A 14,910-nucleotide genomic window follows, 5' to 3' on the forward strand; every position below is an offset into this window, starting at 1 on the left:
TCCTCGCCCCACCCCCTCGGTAGGCCAATGGGCGGAGGCGGGGGCGTGCCGGTGGGGGGANCCCCGCTGCCGCCGCGACCGCCACCGCCGCCGCCGCGGTCGACCGTGCCCGATTGGTCCCGGGGTGCGCCCTGCACGGTGAGACTTTTCCTCCTCCTCCCACCTCCCGGTTCCGCCCCACTCGCCGAGATCCGCTCCCGGCCGAGCGCAGTCCTAGGCAGTTGGTGATTGGGAACCCACGGGGCTGGGGCGGCGGCTCCGCGGTCGGGCCGCACCCGGGGTGCTCTCTGGCATCCGAGCTGGGGAAATGTCAGCCCGGAGGCCTCGGGTGATCGTTAGGTGGTGGAGACGGGATGTTTTCCGCTGCGCTTTGTTGGGGGCACGTGTGACACAGCGAGGGTCAGGGCGTAATGGGGTCACTACCGTCAGCACACACACACCCCTTCCCCGCTATCGTCACCGCCTCGTTGTGTGACCTTGGACCAGTAGCCTCTGAACCTCTCGTGCCGCTACATCTTCAGGGAGGAGGGCGGTGATAACGGGCAGTGCGGGCTCCTGAGACTCCTGCGTCAGCAGAGGTGAGGGTGGGGAGGGCAGAGGATTATCTCTGAGGCACAGAGCTGCCACCTAGAAGCTTGGGAGGGGTGTGATGGAGGGGGGACGTCTAGCTGCATCTCTCCCCCAAGAAGATGAGAAAGGGCCGGTGATGGGGCGCCACACCCACGGGATCGGGGCCTGAGAGGATGCAGGGTCTTACACCGAGTTCTGATGCCTTCGGGGGCTTGCCCAGTCCTCCCTATCTGCACCAGGAGGGGTTTTATTTAGGTTCTGGACTAGGAGCCCTACTGGACTGAGAAGAGAATCCTTGGGTTGCCTTTTCTCTTGAATCTTGGCATTGGGAAGTGGGGGTAGGGCATTTCTCTCCCCAGGGAACTGAAGAAGATCAGAGGCAAGTGTCCCCTCAGGACCAGGCCTGGCTTCTACTTCTATGGGGGCCTTCAGGTGACAGGGCAATGCCTCGGTGGGGCAGGCAATCTGGAGTTTAGAGGGGTCTAAGAACCCTCTAGCTGGAGCATGGGGGAGGGACGTTTGGGGGGGGGATACAAGGGTGTGGGATGGTGGGCATCTCTTCCCCAATTCACCCCTGCTTGTGAGAGAGAGACACTCTACTTACCCTTGCGCTTTTGCCTGGTGGAGAGAGGAGGACATGGAGTCACATCCAGACTGAGTTGATGTAAAACTGCCACAACCAAACCTGACATCCAGCCTTGCCTTTCCAGGCTTTGTTGTAGGTATGCAGTCCGCTCACTATGCCCAGTCCTATGTCAGGTTCTGGAATCAGCAGGTCAATGTCATCTCAATGGGCACACTGTTTACATGCTTGAGTTTTAATGAGACAGTGCTTCTGGACAGTGCTTCTGCTGGACTGAGTGCTGAAGTCAGGATTTAGCCGTGGGGTGGGAGTGAGGGAGGCAGGGAGGGTAGGAGGCTGTGGAGTTCCTGGCTCAGAAAGTCCTTGAACAGGCTGAGGATGGGGATGGAGCACTGAATGAGAAATGAGACCCCAAGAGTTTGCGGCCATGCCCCCAGCCACAAAGCAGAGGATTAGCTGGGGCTTGCCCTGGGATGCCTGGCATCTAAGGGCCGCTTCTGAGGCAGAAGCGGTGGTAGAGGGGTGCAGCTGTGGGATGGAGGGCAAGCGTGGCATTTTCTGGAGCTCTCTTTTGCCATGGACCTATTATCTTGGCCCTCTCTCTAGTCTGGAGCCTTGGCCCCCATCGTGGGACAGCCTGGAGTAGCAGCTAGCACCCTGTGGGACAGGAGCTTAGGGGGCTGAGAACCCTGGGTTTCTGTGTCACTGTCCATTTGTCCATCTGTTTGCTCACTTGCCGTGTCCCTGAGCCTTCTCATGCCAGAAGTTCCCCCGGGCCTGGCTGAGCCCTGCCCTGGATAAGGTAACTTCAAAGCAGCCTTTCTCTTTAAAGCTGAGAGGGACCTCAGCTCTCTGTCTCCCAAAGAGAGGGTTCCTTCAGTTTCCCCGAGAGTCACTAAGAACCAGAGAGGCCCCGCAAGGCCCTTGTTCCAGCTTTCCAGCATCCTGTGACTGTCCATGGTACCAGGGCTGGTGACCTGTAGCTTATCTAACCTGGGGAGGGGGGTCTTCTTGTTTTTGTTGTTGGGGTGGGGACATTTCTGAGAACATACATCCTTTGCAACATTCTTCGCATCTGCATCTTCCTCCGGTTGAAGGGGACAGCAGACTGCGAATCTGCCCTCTGGCAATCACTGGGGACCTGGCTGGCTTGGGAGTGGGGGAGGAGGGAGGCTGGAGAAGGGAAGGAGGAGGGCGGCCCCTCAACCCTTGAGCTGTTTACTGAGAAGGCTGAAGTCCCTGGGGCCCACCCTGAAGACCATTGGAGGATTAGCCTGAAGAGCCTCTCTACCAGCGCTACCCTGAAATTGCTCTTGCTTCAGAAACGGGCCTTTGGGGTTTGCTTTTGCAAAGAGGGGGGTGGAACAGGGAGCGGTGTCAGAGCTTCAGGTACCAGCTGCACTAAACCCTCAGAGGAAGAGGTCACTGCTTATTCCTGTGTTGCAAATGAGGAGACTGAGGCACAGAGACTTGCAGTCACTTCCCATGCTACCTGAATGTGAACCAGGACCGCTGGGCTCTGGAGCCCAGGCTCCTGACCACATCCTCGCTGTCACCAGGACGTGGCCAGCACAGGAGGAGGCCTGGGGTTCCCAGGGGGCCTAGCAGTTCCTGTGGACACAGCCGCAGCAGGGGAAGCTAGATACCGGCTCCTTCTGCTTCTGATGAGGAATTGTGTTTGGAGGAGAGTCTGGCTCCTGGGCGACAGAGACTGACAGGGCTCTCTGCTGAGAAAGGAGGCTTGCTTTTTCCAGCCTCCTCTGGGCCCTTTAAGTCACTTGCTGTCCATCACTGTGTTCTCACTGCCCAAGGGTTACCGGCATGCCTGAATGCCCGCTCTGTACTGAGCTCTGGGCAGTGCAGAGGGCATTCCATCTCAAGGGGAGCAACTGACTGTGGCAAGGCTAGAATAATGCCCAGTGGGAGGCCACTGCTCTGTGAGATGGGGGAGGGGGGTGCCCTCTAGGGCAAGGGTTGGCTAAGAGAGCAGGGTGAGTTCCTCTTTCTGAGAGCTTCCGGTTTAGAGTCCCTGGCCTTGACATGTCACATCTACCAAGAGGATCCAGCCAAGACCCATGCTTGGGTTCCCCTTAGTTTGGTCATTCATTCATTTAACAAATATAAACAGGACACAGCTGCTCCCTGCCAGGTGCATGGCTGGGTCCTGTGGACAGTGTCTGGCAAAAACACAGTCCCTGCCCTGGTAAGGTGGGGGACATAAAATGATCCCAGAGGTGGGAAAGGGGATTCTTTTAAAGATTTTCAGGCCTATCATCTTGGGATGGGAGTGGGTGGGATAAGATTGTGCTACCCTAAAAAAAAAGTCCTCTGGGGCTGAGACAGAGGCTAAGGTTCGGACGGGGGACAGGGGATTGTTCCAGGCAGGAGGGAGGGCCTGGACAAAGGCAGGCAAGCCGCAGGGAGTGAGTTATTGAGAAAGACGGGGAGGGGGCCCTGCATGTACTGGGTCAGAGTGTTTGTGGAAGGAGACTCTACAGATTCACCAGCCTCCAGGAAGTATCTTGGGAGATGGGGGGACCTTGTGGACATTGGGCTGTCACTCCCCTGTGGTGCAGAGGTGTGGCTGGAGCAGCCTCTGCAGAAGGGAGGAAGAGGGCCTGGTACCTTTGTGCTTGGCCATTTTTCACATGCTCTGAGTCTACAGCTTCAGCAGATGGCTGGAGTAGGTGGGTTGGGGGGCAGGCCTCTCCTTAAGGGCCAGGCTCTCTGGGGACGAGTTGAGCGTTATTCCAGGGCTAAGGGGCTGCCTTTCTGGGACTGACCCCAGAGTGGCCCTGGCCAGAGAGAAATGAGGGCAGAGTTCCCTTCCCTGTACCCTGGGACTGGGAGCTAGCTGGGGCAGGGGCAGGGGTTGGGACTGGGACCTTGTGACCCAAGTCTGGCCCCTCGCTGTACCTCCGTAGGCCTGCCTCTCATCTGAGCTCTTTACCCGGCCGATGAGGCACTTGGGGCTGGGTGGGCTTCTCTTGCACTGGGAAGTGGAAAAGGAGTTGAGACCTGCTCCCGGAGCACCTTGGTACCTAAGGGACCTTGAGGTCATGCCCTCTACAGGCTCAGCCCCCAACTGTGAGGCCACTCTGTGGTTTCTCTTCATTCCCTGGATTAGCCAAGGTCATTCATGGGTTGCTCATCTCTAAATACTTCAGTGCGTATCTCTGAAAAATAAGGACATACATCTCTACATGACACAATTCCATTATCCCAACAAGATCAGCTTTTATTCCTTAACGCCACCTCAGATCCAGTCCCATTCACGTTTTCCACTTATCCTCCAAACGTCCTTTCTTTGTAAGTAGTTAGAACCCCCTACCCCATTTATTTTTCTTCTTGCAGTTGCTGTGGTGGAAAAAACCAGGTCACTTGTCCCATAGAGTATCCTGCCTTCTTGGTCTCTTTGTGTGTTAATTTAGAACAGCAGTGGGCAAACTTTTTCTGTAAAGGGCCAGATAGTAAATATTTTAGACTTTGCAGGCCATGTGGTCTCTGTTGCAACTACTCAAAGTAGCTTTGCTTTAGTGCAGAAGCAGTTTTAGACAACATGTAAACAAAGGAGGACAGTTGTAGTCAAATAAAACTTTACAGAAAACAGGCCGCAGCCTCGGGCTATAGTTTGCCCATCCTCTATTTAGAACAGCTGCCCCCCCTTTATTTTTCTTTTCTTTCTTTTTTTTTTTATGCTTAATGTTTATTTTTGAAAGAGAGAGACAGAGCATGAGTTGGGGAGGGGCAGGGAGAGAGGGAGACACTATCCGAAGCAGGCTCCAGGCTCTTAGCTGTCAACGCAGAGCCCACCGGCCATGCTGATGCGGGGCTCAAACTCACAAACCACGAGTTCATGACCTGAGCTGAAGTCGGATGCTTAACCAACTGAGCCACTCAGGCGCCCCTCTTTTCTTTTCGTCCTTTATTTTTTTTTTTAAGTTTATTTTGAGAGAAAGAGAGAGAGAGCCAAGGAGGGGCAGAGGGGGTGGGGGAGAGATAATCCTTTCAGCGCACAGCCCCCTGTGGGGCTTGAACTCACGAACTATGAGGTCACGATCTGAGCCGCAATCAAGAGGCAGATGCTCAAACAACTGAGTCCCCCAGGCGCCCCTCTCCTTTATTTTTCTTGCACTTTGAAAGGAGAACACCAAAATGACATGTCAGTTGTCTTGCAGAATATTCTGAGTTTGCTTCCTTGCTTTCTCATGGAGCCATCCAGTGTGTGCAATAACCTCAACATTTTCAATTAGTAAGAAGTTAGGGCTTGGGGCTTCTTTGGATCCAGTTTAGACATTCCAGGCAGGACCCTCTTGTCCGTGATGCTGTGACTTCATGCCTTCTTACATCAGGAGGCCTCCGTGTGTCAGGTTGTCCCACTGTGAATGAGGGGAGATTGAGCAGTATATGACCGGCTGACACTACATCCCTCCATGCAAATTTGTGTCATTCCCGTTAAGAACGCCAGGCCATCCGTCAGGTGGCACTGGGGCATCTGTGAGCATCTACTTCTGTCAACCTTTGCCCTCCTGGTTGAGGACCCTCTGCCTCCAGGATTTGTTTCTCTGGCACTTGCTTGGCATTGGGCCATTCCTTTGTTATTTAATAGCGAGAATTCTTCTGTAAAGAAGAGCCTTCCTTTAACCACTGGGACAATTTGGTTACATAAAAGGCTAAGGAACAGGCTGAATTATTTCCCTTTATTGCCAATTTTCAGAGTAAAAAGGGCCTTGCTACTGTCAGTGGTGACAAATGAGAGTTCGGGTTTGTTTGTTTTGCTTTCTTCTTTTTTTTGTAATCTCTGTGAATGCTCCGGTTTTATGTATTCCATCTGTTTCCATCAGTTGCCCTCATTATTCTTTTTGATGCTTAGATGGTCCCAGCTCAGTCCATCAGAGGCCAGGCTGCTCACAGGCTTCCTGGAGGTGCCTCCCGCTGCCCCTCCCCTGAGGCTGCCCTTGGGGAGCTAAACTAAGAGGGCGGCCCAGAGAATCAGGCCAGAAGCCGAATGGTGGGTTGGTGGGTTGCCAACGGGGCGACCCCTACACGGGGCATTTGTTGGGCATATGGCGCTGACCTGTCACCAGGAGGGAACCTCCAAGGACCCATCTTATGTGGGCCCCCATTCTTGATCTCTTTCAAGCATCTTGTTGACCCTGACCTGGACCCAGCTCCACTGGGTGTGTAACCTGAATAATGTGGCATCTGGCTGCAAGAGGGTCTAGCTCTTGGGGTCACCAGCACGAAAACTAGCCTCTAAAATGTGCCAGTGATATCCTCTTTTCAGGCTGCCCCTCCTGCCAGCCTCAGGTAGGTTGGGTATAAGAGTCCCATAGCGATGCTTTGGCACTGAGAAGCTGCAGCTCAGCACATGCCGGTGGGGCTCTGGGTCAGTAGGGCAGCAGGCAGGGGTGAGGGCTTCTAGCAGAAGCTAGAAGGTGCAGGGACCCTTTGGGCTGTTGAGAGCAGCAGGGTGTTGGATTTAGTGTCTTCCCTAAAGAGAGATCTCTGCTTTCCCCCAGCCACGGGCCCATGGGTGGCCCTGACCCCTGCCCTCCCCACTCCTCACTCTTCAGGCTCCTGCTGGCGTCCCTGGAGCATGGGAGGCTGCTGCGCTTGAGCGGCGGTGTCTGGCCGGAGCTGCGCGTCTTACCCCGTGGCAGGGAGGGCATCCATGGCTGCAGCCAACAAGGGTGAGTGCCTTCCTAGCTTGGCAGATTTGCACCAGTTTCCCAGGGGACACTGGTGGGAGGGGTATTATTGCTTGTGGGGCCTGCACTGGCCGTGTGTGTGTGTGTGTGTGTGTGTGTGTGTGTGTGTGTGTGTGTGAATTACGTCAGTGTAATTATACCAGTGTTTGTGCTGGGTCCCAGGGCTCATCCAAGAGCTATCAGGGGACCTGAGGACTCCTGCTGGCTCCCTGGTGTGCTGGTTTATGGAAGTGTGTGCCTTCATGTCCCTATGTTTCAGCCCCCCCTATTCTACTGTGGGGGCTGGGGTGGGGCATTAGGGCCTGAGGGTGAGCACTGAGGTTGACAAGGTAGGTAGGGTGACAGAAAGCTACAGAAGGGAATTTGGGTTTCATTCAGGGTCCAGAAGGGCTCACAAGGTTTTAGGCAAGGAAGGCCAGGTAAAATCAGAGGGTCAGTTCTGGGAGCCTCAGCAGGGAATGTGGAAGTGCCAGGCTGGCCCCTCCCTCCTCCCCGAGCCTCCAGTGAGTGTCCAAGAACCCAGGCCAGTTCTGGCCCAGCCCCTGCCACCAAAAGGACCCTGGGCAGGGCTCCTGGGAGGCCTAAGGGCTATGGCCGTGGGCCAGAGAAGATTGGGGTCCTGCTTATGGCAAGATGGGTCTCCCCCAGCCCAGGCCCTCAGCCCAGCTCCAACAGCTCTGCCCATCTCAACTCCCTGCCTCCTGCTCTTGGAGAACCAGACACAGCTAGGGACAGCTGAGGGCCTTGTGTGTTTGGGCGGGGGGTTGTTAAGTAGAGGAGGGAAGGGTGTTTCTGGATGGGGTCTGAGAGGCTCCCCTGGGTTCTTCCATCTTTATTGCTGGTGATCAGTGATGGAGTTTAGAGGCAACTGCAGCCTCTTCTAGGTGGGCCCAGTGTGGTTTTTGGCCCCCTTTGTTTCTCCCACCCCCAGAAAGGTCCTATAGAGCCTGTTCATGTCCCTGCCCCCGCTCCTCTCGGGTTGGGGTTCATCAGGAGGGGCCTTGGCACTGACAGACCTGGAAGAGAAGACTCCAGAGATGGGGAGCTTGGTATTGTGAAGGAGAGCACTGTGCAGGGTACCCAAGGCCTGGGGCCGGGTCTGCACTACCAGGCACTTGCTGAGGATCTGGAGGACTGTCTCTTCTGGTCTCTGTCATCAGCCTCATCCCCTCTAAGGAAGGGGTTGTACTAGCCAATCCCTCTGTCACATTCTCAGGGAGCTTATATTTTGTGGGAAGACAGGGCACGTAGGCAGCCTTAACCCTCATGACCCCTAGTGTTCAGTATGTTGTGGCCTGGCCCTGAAAGGAGTCCCAACAGTGGGTGCTGTATGATGTCAAGGGCAGTAGCCAGTGGGTTGTCCAGGGTGTGACAAGGGGGGATAGTTTCCTGGCGGTAGAGGAAGCCGGCAGCCGCTGGAGCCCTCCCACTCTCTTCCTAGGCAACAAGCCCAGAGTCCGGAGTATCCGCTTTGCGGCAGGCCATGATGCAGAAGGCTCCCAGAGCCATGTCCACTTTGATGAGAAGCTGCATGACTCCGTGGTCATGGTCACCCAGGAGAGTGACAGCAGCTTTCTGGTCAAGGTATGTGCACACCTACCTCCATCACCCCCCTTCCTCCCTCCACTTCCTCCCTGGCCCTACCTGGCTTCCTGGACCTGTCTATTTCATTTCTTCTAAGCTGGCTTCACAGGCACATCTTTGTCCCTTTCTGGGCCTTGGTTTCCCTATCTGTAAGGTGAGATTGCAGTGATGGATGGGTTCGAGCATGTTACTCAAACAAGAGGAAGAGAATTCTGTCATTAGTGTCACCCTAACAACAGCAGAGGAAGGTGGTGTCAGGGCTTGAGGTGCCGTGGGCTTGGGTTCAGGTCCAGACCTGCTATTCTGTCTCTGTGACCTTGGGCAGGTCACCCCTGTTTCCTCTTCTCTGAAATGAAGACAGTTCACACCCCAGAGAGTTAGTGCGAGAATGAAATGAAAGAATGTATGTATGTCACGAAGGTATGAGGCTAATTTTGCTGATAACGGGGTGTGACTTTATTTCCCTTCTTGCCAAACCTCTAGGCTCTGTGCGGTGTTAGTGTTTACTTAGCACCCCCATGTTTTCTGGGTGGAGCATCTACCTCTCTCGGTGGTCATACCTCACACACCTCCGGTGTGGTTTCTTCAACTGCTGGGGCACTGTCAGATCCCACGTGCACTTGGAAGGGGCAGGAAGAAGTGTCGGGGGGTGGGGGAGATTGTGAGGAAACCGAGAATGAGGCCCTCAGGGTGGACTCGAAGCCAGGGCTCTGGAGTTGAGCAGGAATGCCCTGGCAAGCGGAGGGCGCCTGGTCCATCGAGACGACCTTCCTGAGGAGGGGCCTAAATTCATCATTTTCTGCCCAAATGTAAGATCCTTGCTTGTTTCCTACAGCTGATAACTTCCTCAAGGAAGTAAACAGAATGAACAAAACCTTAGGGAATAGGAAGAGCTCCCTCTCCCCCCGCCTCCCCATTGCAAGATCCATTGACGTCTATTTGAGAAATTTTGGAAGCTAGAGAAAACTATAAAGGAATTTAAAAGCACACACAATCATACTGTCTAGACACAATGACAGTGATTTTTGATGTGTCATTTCAGGCTTTTTTTTTTTTTGCTTGATTACAGAAACGAAACGCTGGTATCACAGCAGATAGTTTTTTGCTTGCTTGTGTTATGAACCGTTTCCTGTCTATGTCAGTAAATGCCACTAGATTTTACAACTGCCTGGGATTCCGTTAAATGTATCATCATTGATTTAGCTGGTTCACTATTCCTGGTGTTACGAATGTTTCTAATTCTTACTGTTACAAATAGGGCGGGTGAGGAGTGTTTTTTGCACATCTCTGAGATTTCCCTGGAAAATTCTGCAGTTGGTGCAGCTGGGCCACAGGGTCACCATTGGCGGGATAGCCAGAAATCATTCTTTTTTTTATTTTTTATTTTTTTAATGTTTTATTTATTTCTAGGAGAGAGAGAGAGACAGCGTGAGTAGGGGAGGGTCAGAGAGAGAGGGAGTCACAGACTGAAACAGGCTCCAGGCTCTGAGCTGGCAGTCAGCACAGAGCCCGACGCGGGGCTCGAACCCACGAACCGCGAGATCATGACCTAAGCGAAAGTCGAACACCCAACCGACTGAGCCACCCAGGCGCCCCGCCAGAAATCATTCTTGAGAAGTGTGCCCTCCACCTGCAGAGTGTGGGAGCCACATGGACTGAGCCCTATCATCCAGTGATGTCTGCCTTTCCCACCAAATGCTTCACGCAGCCAGTCCTAATGAGCCCCAGGAATAGAACTGTGCAGCCCTTGAAACCGGGCATGCCAGTCTGTGTGCACATGAGGGTATGTGCCTCCTGGACTGCCCTCTGGCCAGCCTACCTGCTCAGCAGCCACCCCAGCTTGGGGCCCTTCACGTGACTGGACTTGTCCAAGGCTGGCATCTGTCCCAGGGGGCACTGGTTGCCGGTCACCGTGTATGAACAACAGGGATGGCTTGGGGCTTGAGTGGGGGCTTTGGGCACGCTGAGCCTTTGAGTGGGCAGGCAGGCATCCACATTCAGGTGCCAGCAGGATTCGGCAGCTGGTGCCCATGGGCCAGCTCTACGCTGACACAGCTGGTCTCATGTCTGTTTTTCTGATTCTATCCCATCCTTTGCCCTGTGCAGTGTGTGTGCTGCCCACTGCCTTCACAGGAGTGGCTAAAGGACCAGTGTCTCTGACCCTAGCCTGTTGACTCTGGGCAGGTGTCGGCAGTGGTGGGGACAGGTGAATGGCCCTCATTGCGGGGCTTTGAGCTAGCTTCCCCTTGGGGGCAATGGCTGGTGCCTTGCTACGTGCCACACGTGGCAGGAGCAGCTAAGAGGCCTAGGGAGAGCTTTCCCCTGGCCACACTGCCTGGCTTCCATTTCCTTGTCTGTTAAGTGGGCCACCATTTGCTGTGGGGCCCACAAAACATGTGCTGAGTAACAAGCTGAAGGGATGAGGTCCTCAGGCAAAGTGCCTGAAGTCACCGGGCTTGGGGTGTGGACAAGCTGGAGTGGCCGAGGGAGTCAGACCCCGCTCTGGGCTTCCTAGAGCAGCCAGAGCAGGGGCCCCCAGGATCCTAGGTGGCAGGAGCTGGGTGGGCCCTGGGGGAGGCTGAGAGTGACCAGGTGCCTCCCCCTCCCCACCTTCCTGCTACAGGTTGGCTTCCTGAAGATCTTGCATAGGTACGAGATTACCTTCACTCTGCCCCCGGTGCACAGGCTCAGCAAGGACCTCCGAGAAGCACCTGTCCCCAGCCTACACCTCAAGCTCCTCAGCGTCATGCCCATCCCAGAAGGTGTGTGTCCTGCTCAGGGTGCTGGAGGCCCACCCTCCTCCAGCGGGGCCTGGATGTGACCAGAGTGAGGGCATGGGGTGCTTCCCCCCGTTCTAGGGTAGATGGGCAGTTCAGCAGCTGGGGGACGTGACGCCTCTTCATGGACTTGCAGTGTGGCATCTTGGCAGGTCCCATGCCCCAGGCCTCGCTCCCTGGCCAGGAGCCCATGGGCTCACACTATTGGCCTGTGCATCACCTGATAATCCCCTCCGTGTGGTGATGGAGCCAGTGAGCAGCTGGCTCCGGGCCTCCAGCTCTCCCTCCTGTCTGCCCTTCAAGAAAAATCTGCCAGAGCCCCAGGGACCTGGGCAGCAACCTCCTAGCACCTGGCAGTCACAGGCTCTGGACTTGGGACTGCTTCTCCCTACCCTGCAGCTTCAGGCCCTCTCCTGCCAGCCAGAGGCTAGGGTGTCAGTTTCACGGTACACTCACACCCCAGTTTCAGTTTCATGTCCCCCTACTTCCTCCTCATGACTGCGTTTAAGTGGATTGAGTGAGCTTCCTCAGGCCTTTACCTCTTGCCACCCAACCTGCTCAGGACTTGCCCATCCCCCTTTCCCCGTCACCCCCTCTCCCTGATTTTTGGGGAATCAGCGGACCCTCCTCCTGGAAGCCTGAGTTTGACCCTTGGAGCCATAACAAAGGTTGTCCACAGGCTGGAGACACATAGACCTCACTGAAGAGTAGGAAGTTCCCAAGGCCTGTGTTCCCAGCCCTGGGGGGACGGGTCATGGGCCATCCTTACTCCTTAGGAGGAGGTGGTCAGTCTTAGTGGCAGGTTGAGGCCAGTGACTGCTGGGGTGCAGGGGCGGGAGGCCACAGAGATGCCGATCATCTGGGCAGGTTACAGCGTCAAGTGTGAATACTCGGCACACAAGGAAGGCGTCCTCAAGGAGGAGATGCTGCTAGCCTGTGAAGGTGGCACCGGCACCTGCGTGCGAGTGACAGTGCAGGCGCGAGTCATGGGTGAGCGTACGAGCCTTGGGTCTGGCTAGAGGAGGGAGGTGCCAGCTTGACTGCAAGGGATTTCTGCCCTCCCCATCTGTAAAAGGGGTCCTTGCCCTGGCCCAGGGATCCCGGGTGCCTTTCTCCCACTCTTCCCCACACCCCCAGCAGAGTCCAGAGGGAAGGTAGAAGGGAGTCTCCTAGAGTGGGTGGGGCCAGGGAACCAGCCTGGCATCCTGATTTGTCACCTGCCTTGCAGACCGACACCACGGCACACCCATGCTGCTTGATGGGGTCAAGTGCGTGGGTGCTGAGCTAGAATACGACTCAGAGCACAGCGACTGGCACGGCTTTGACTGAGGCCTGCGGCCCTGCGCACCTCTGGGCCCCATAGCCTTAAACCCCACCTCATCTCCCCGAATGCTGTGTCATGGTGTGGCTTCCTCACCCCTCCGCGGGGTGGGTGTGGGTGTGGGGTGTCCAGGGGCCTCTCACCTCTGCCTTCATTGTGCCACCTCCCTGCCTCTCCTGTGTCTTCCTCTCCCACTTCCTCCTCTCTGTGTGCCTCAGTCTCCTGCCAGAAGAAATGGGTTGAGCCCCCAAGGAGGCTATCTGAGGAGGGGAGGGGGGGCCTGGGGTGGGTTCTACCCACCCCCACCCCAAGTCATAGGGGCTCCAGCCAGGGCTTGGGAGAGGAGGGAGCTGGCTCTGTGACGTTGTCGTCACCCCCATTACTGCTGCTGCTGTCTGGCTTTTGCCCTCCCCTGCCCCCTCCCTCTTTCCTACTGCTGCCCATGCTGCGTAGGAGGGAGGTGCAGTCCCCAAGCCCTAACCCCCAGGTCTATGTTACTTGGTTTTTAAAGGACTGGTTGGGATAAAACCCAAAAGAAATAAAACTTTCAGTGGACATCAGAGGCCAGCTAGTGTTTGTTTTCCATCACTCTGAGAATGCCAAATCTTTCGCGGAGGAGTTAAGGAACAGCTTTGGTTGTGTTCATTCTTTTAAGAGGCAAGGGCACTCCATGGTATTGTAGCACCTAGCCCCCAAAGAAGGATGCGCGAGTGGTATTTTAGGCCTGGGAAGAGTCTGGAAGAGTTTGGCTGGGGAGGGGCCTTATGCCTAAGAAAGTTCTGTTTGGGAGATTTGACAGAGACAGCAGCACCCCCTTCTGGCCATTCGCCAGTTCTGCATAGAGCTGAAAGCACTCTCCCTTTTTTGAACCCAGGCCCCCACCACTACGCCTCCATTGGGGTCCTCTCTTGTGAGGTACCAGCAGGCTCTGGCTTCACCTTAAGCATAAATGCTTTATTGTCACCTTAGGGTTCTCAGGCAGGTGGGGCCGCTGCATGTTATGGGGGTGGGCAGGGAATGTCCCAGTGGCACATTGAGTTGATGGCAGAGCCAGGATCAGCTCTTAGTGCTCCTTCTGTCTACCTTACAGCTCCCCAAGCCCCACTGCGCTTGGGTAGCTGGGACAGGGTGCAAGTGGGTCATTCATACGCTGCCCTAGGGGCCTTCTCAGAGGAGTCATTTGTCTTGAAAGAAGCCGNTGCCTTCAGCCTGAATCCTCCGCATTAGCCTGCTGAGAAAGTTTTAAAATTAAGTCACACCTGGATGGTCAATGCCACGCCCGGGAAGGTCCTATACCCCTATGCCTCTCGTGCCAGTCCCCCCGCCATTTTTTTTGCGGCAAAGGGCTGCTCTGCCCAGCTCCCTCTGCAGGCTGAGCCCATCAATCCACGCACGCGGCCCTTCAGGCCAAAGCTCTGCACACCCTCCTTCCTCCTGCGGCCCCTCCTGGAGCGGCCCTGCTCCGCCTCTCCCAGCTGCCTCCACGCCTCCCCCCACCCCTCCCACTTCAGGCCAGGGCTCGGTCTTCTGGTGCATTCTGCCTTCGGGGTCACGTGGCCCCTGTGGGCGCACCATCTCACAAACCTCTTCTCATTCCTTGACCTCAGCCCTTGGCAGGGCTCTGCAGCCTTCCAGTCAGCGGACCGGGGCCCAATTCCAAAGCCAGAGTCTGTCCCCACCCATCCTGCGACCTCATATCCCCGGGCAGGAGGGTGGGGGAAGAGGCGCGACTTCAGAACTCCCAGCTCTGTCCCCTGGAGTCGACCCCACGACCACAAGAGGGCGGGGCCTGGCACCGGGGAACTGGCAAGGCGACCGCGCGCACGCCCTCAGTTGGAAAGAAAGTCGATGGCGGCGCGCACGGAGCGATTGGTGCTGACGTCGACGGCGGTGACCTTAATCTCGGTGTCGCCAAACTGCATGGCGGCGCGGATCTCGCGGCGGCCGGAGGCCGCGCCGTCGTAGGGCTCTAGCTCCAGGCTGAGCGCGCCGCACTTGCGCACGCCCGGGTCGGTGATGAAGCGCGCGTCCTCGGCGGCGCAGCAGTACAGGTTGATGAGCACGCGCCGCTGGCCCGGGCGCGCCGGGCAGTAGCTGCGCCGCACCTCCTCGCCCAGGGCCACCGACTGCTCGGCGGCCACGAAGCGCTCGAAGACGTCGGTGCACCAGCGGCGGCANAGCGGCGCACCCGCACCACGCCCGGCGCCTGCCCGAACAGCACCGCGCCCTTGAGGATGGTGAGGCCCACGTCGTGCGGGACCACCACGCGCAGACCGCGGGCGCCCAGCGCCGCCTGCACCGCGTGCTGCAGCACCGCGGACTCGGCGAAGCCGCCCACCAGGAACAGCAGCTTCTGGCTCTGCA

At 56.4% G+C, this 14,910-nt stretch overlaps 2 protein-coding genes across 3 annotated transcripts in view; one reads left to right on the plus strand and one right to left on the minus strand.

The window, feature by feature from the left end:
• Window positions 1–61: 61 nt before the first annotated feature.
• On the plus strand, window positions 62–13,106 carry ADISSP (adipose secreted signaling protein). 2 transcript variants are annotated; one of them, XM_077766947.1, is made up of 6 exons: window positions 62–138; window positions 6,676–6,846; window positions 8,306–8,448; window positions 11,072–11,210; window positions 12,093–12,215; window positions 12,454–13,106. In XM_077766947.1, the coding sequence occupies exons 2-6, from the start codon at window positions 6,828–6,830 to the stop codon at window positions 12,552–12,554; spliced, it is 525 nt and encodes a 174-aa protein (XP_077623073.1). In that variant the 5' UTR covers window positions 62–138; window positions 6,676–6,827; the 3' UTR covers window positions 12,555–13,106. The 2 variants fall into 2 exon arrangements, with proteins under 2 accessions (XP_077623073.1, XP_077623072.1); XM_077766946.1 differs by having other exon boundaries at window positions 6,730–6,846.
• Window positions 13,107–13,751: 645 nt separating this feature from the next.
• The window catches only part of HSPA12B (heat shock protein family A (Hsp70) member 12B), a 19,895-nt gene continuing 18,736 nt past the window's right edge, over window positions 13,752–14,910 (minus strand). The window contains 2 exon segments of the mRNA XM_077766948.1: window positions 13,752–14,722; window positions 14,725–14,903. Of these exon segments, the coding sequence (XP_077623074.1) occupies window positions 14,376–14,722; window positions 14,725–14,903 (526 nt within the window). The 3' untranslated portion in view covers window positions 13,752–14,375.

Source organism: Crocuta crocuta, unplaced genomic scaffold, assembly GCF_008692635.1.
Source record: "Crocuta crocuta isolate KB4526 unplaced genomic scaffold, BGI_CrCroc_1.0 scaffold15, whole genome shotgun sequence".
Classification (NCBI taxonomy): Eukaryota; Metazoa; Chordata; class Mammalia; order Carnivora; family Hyaenidae; genus Crocuta; species Crocuta crocuta.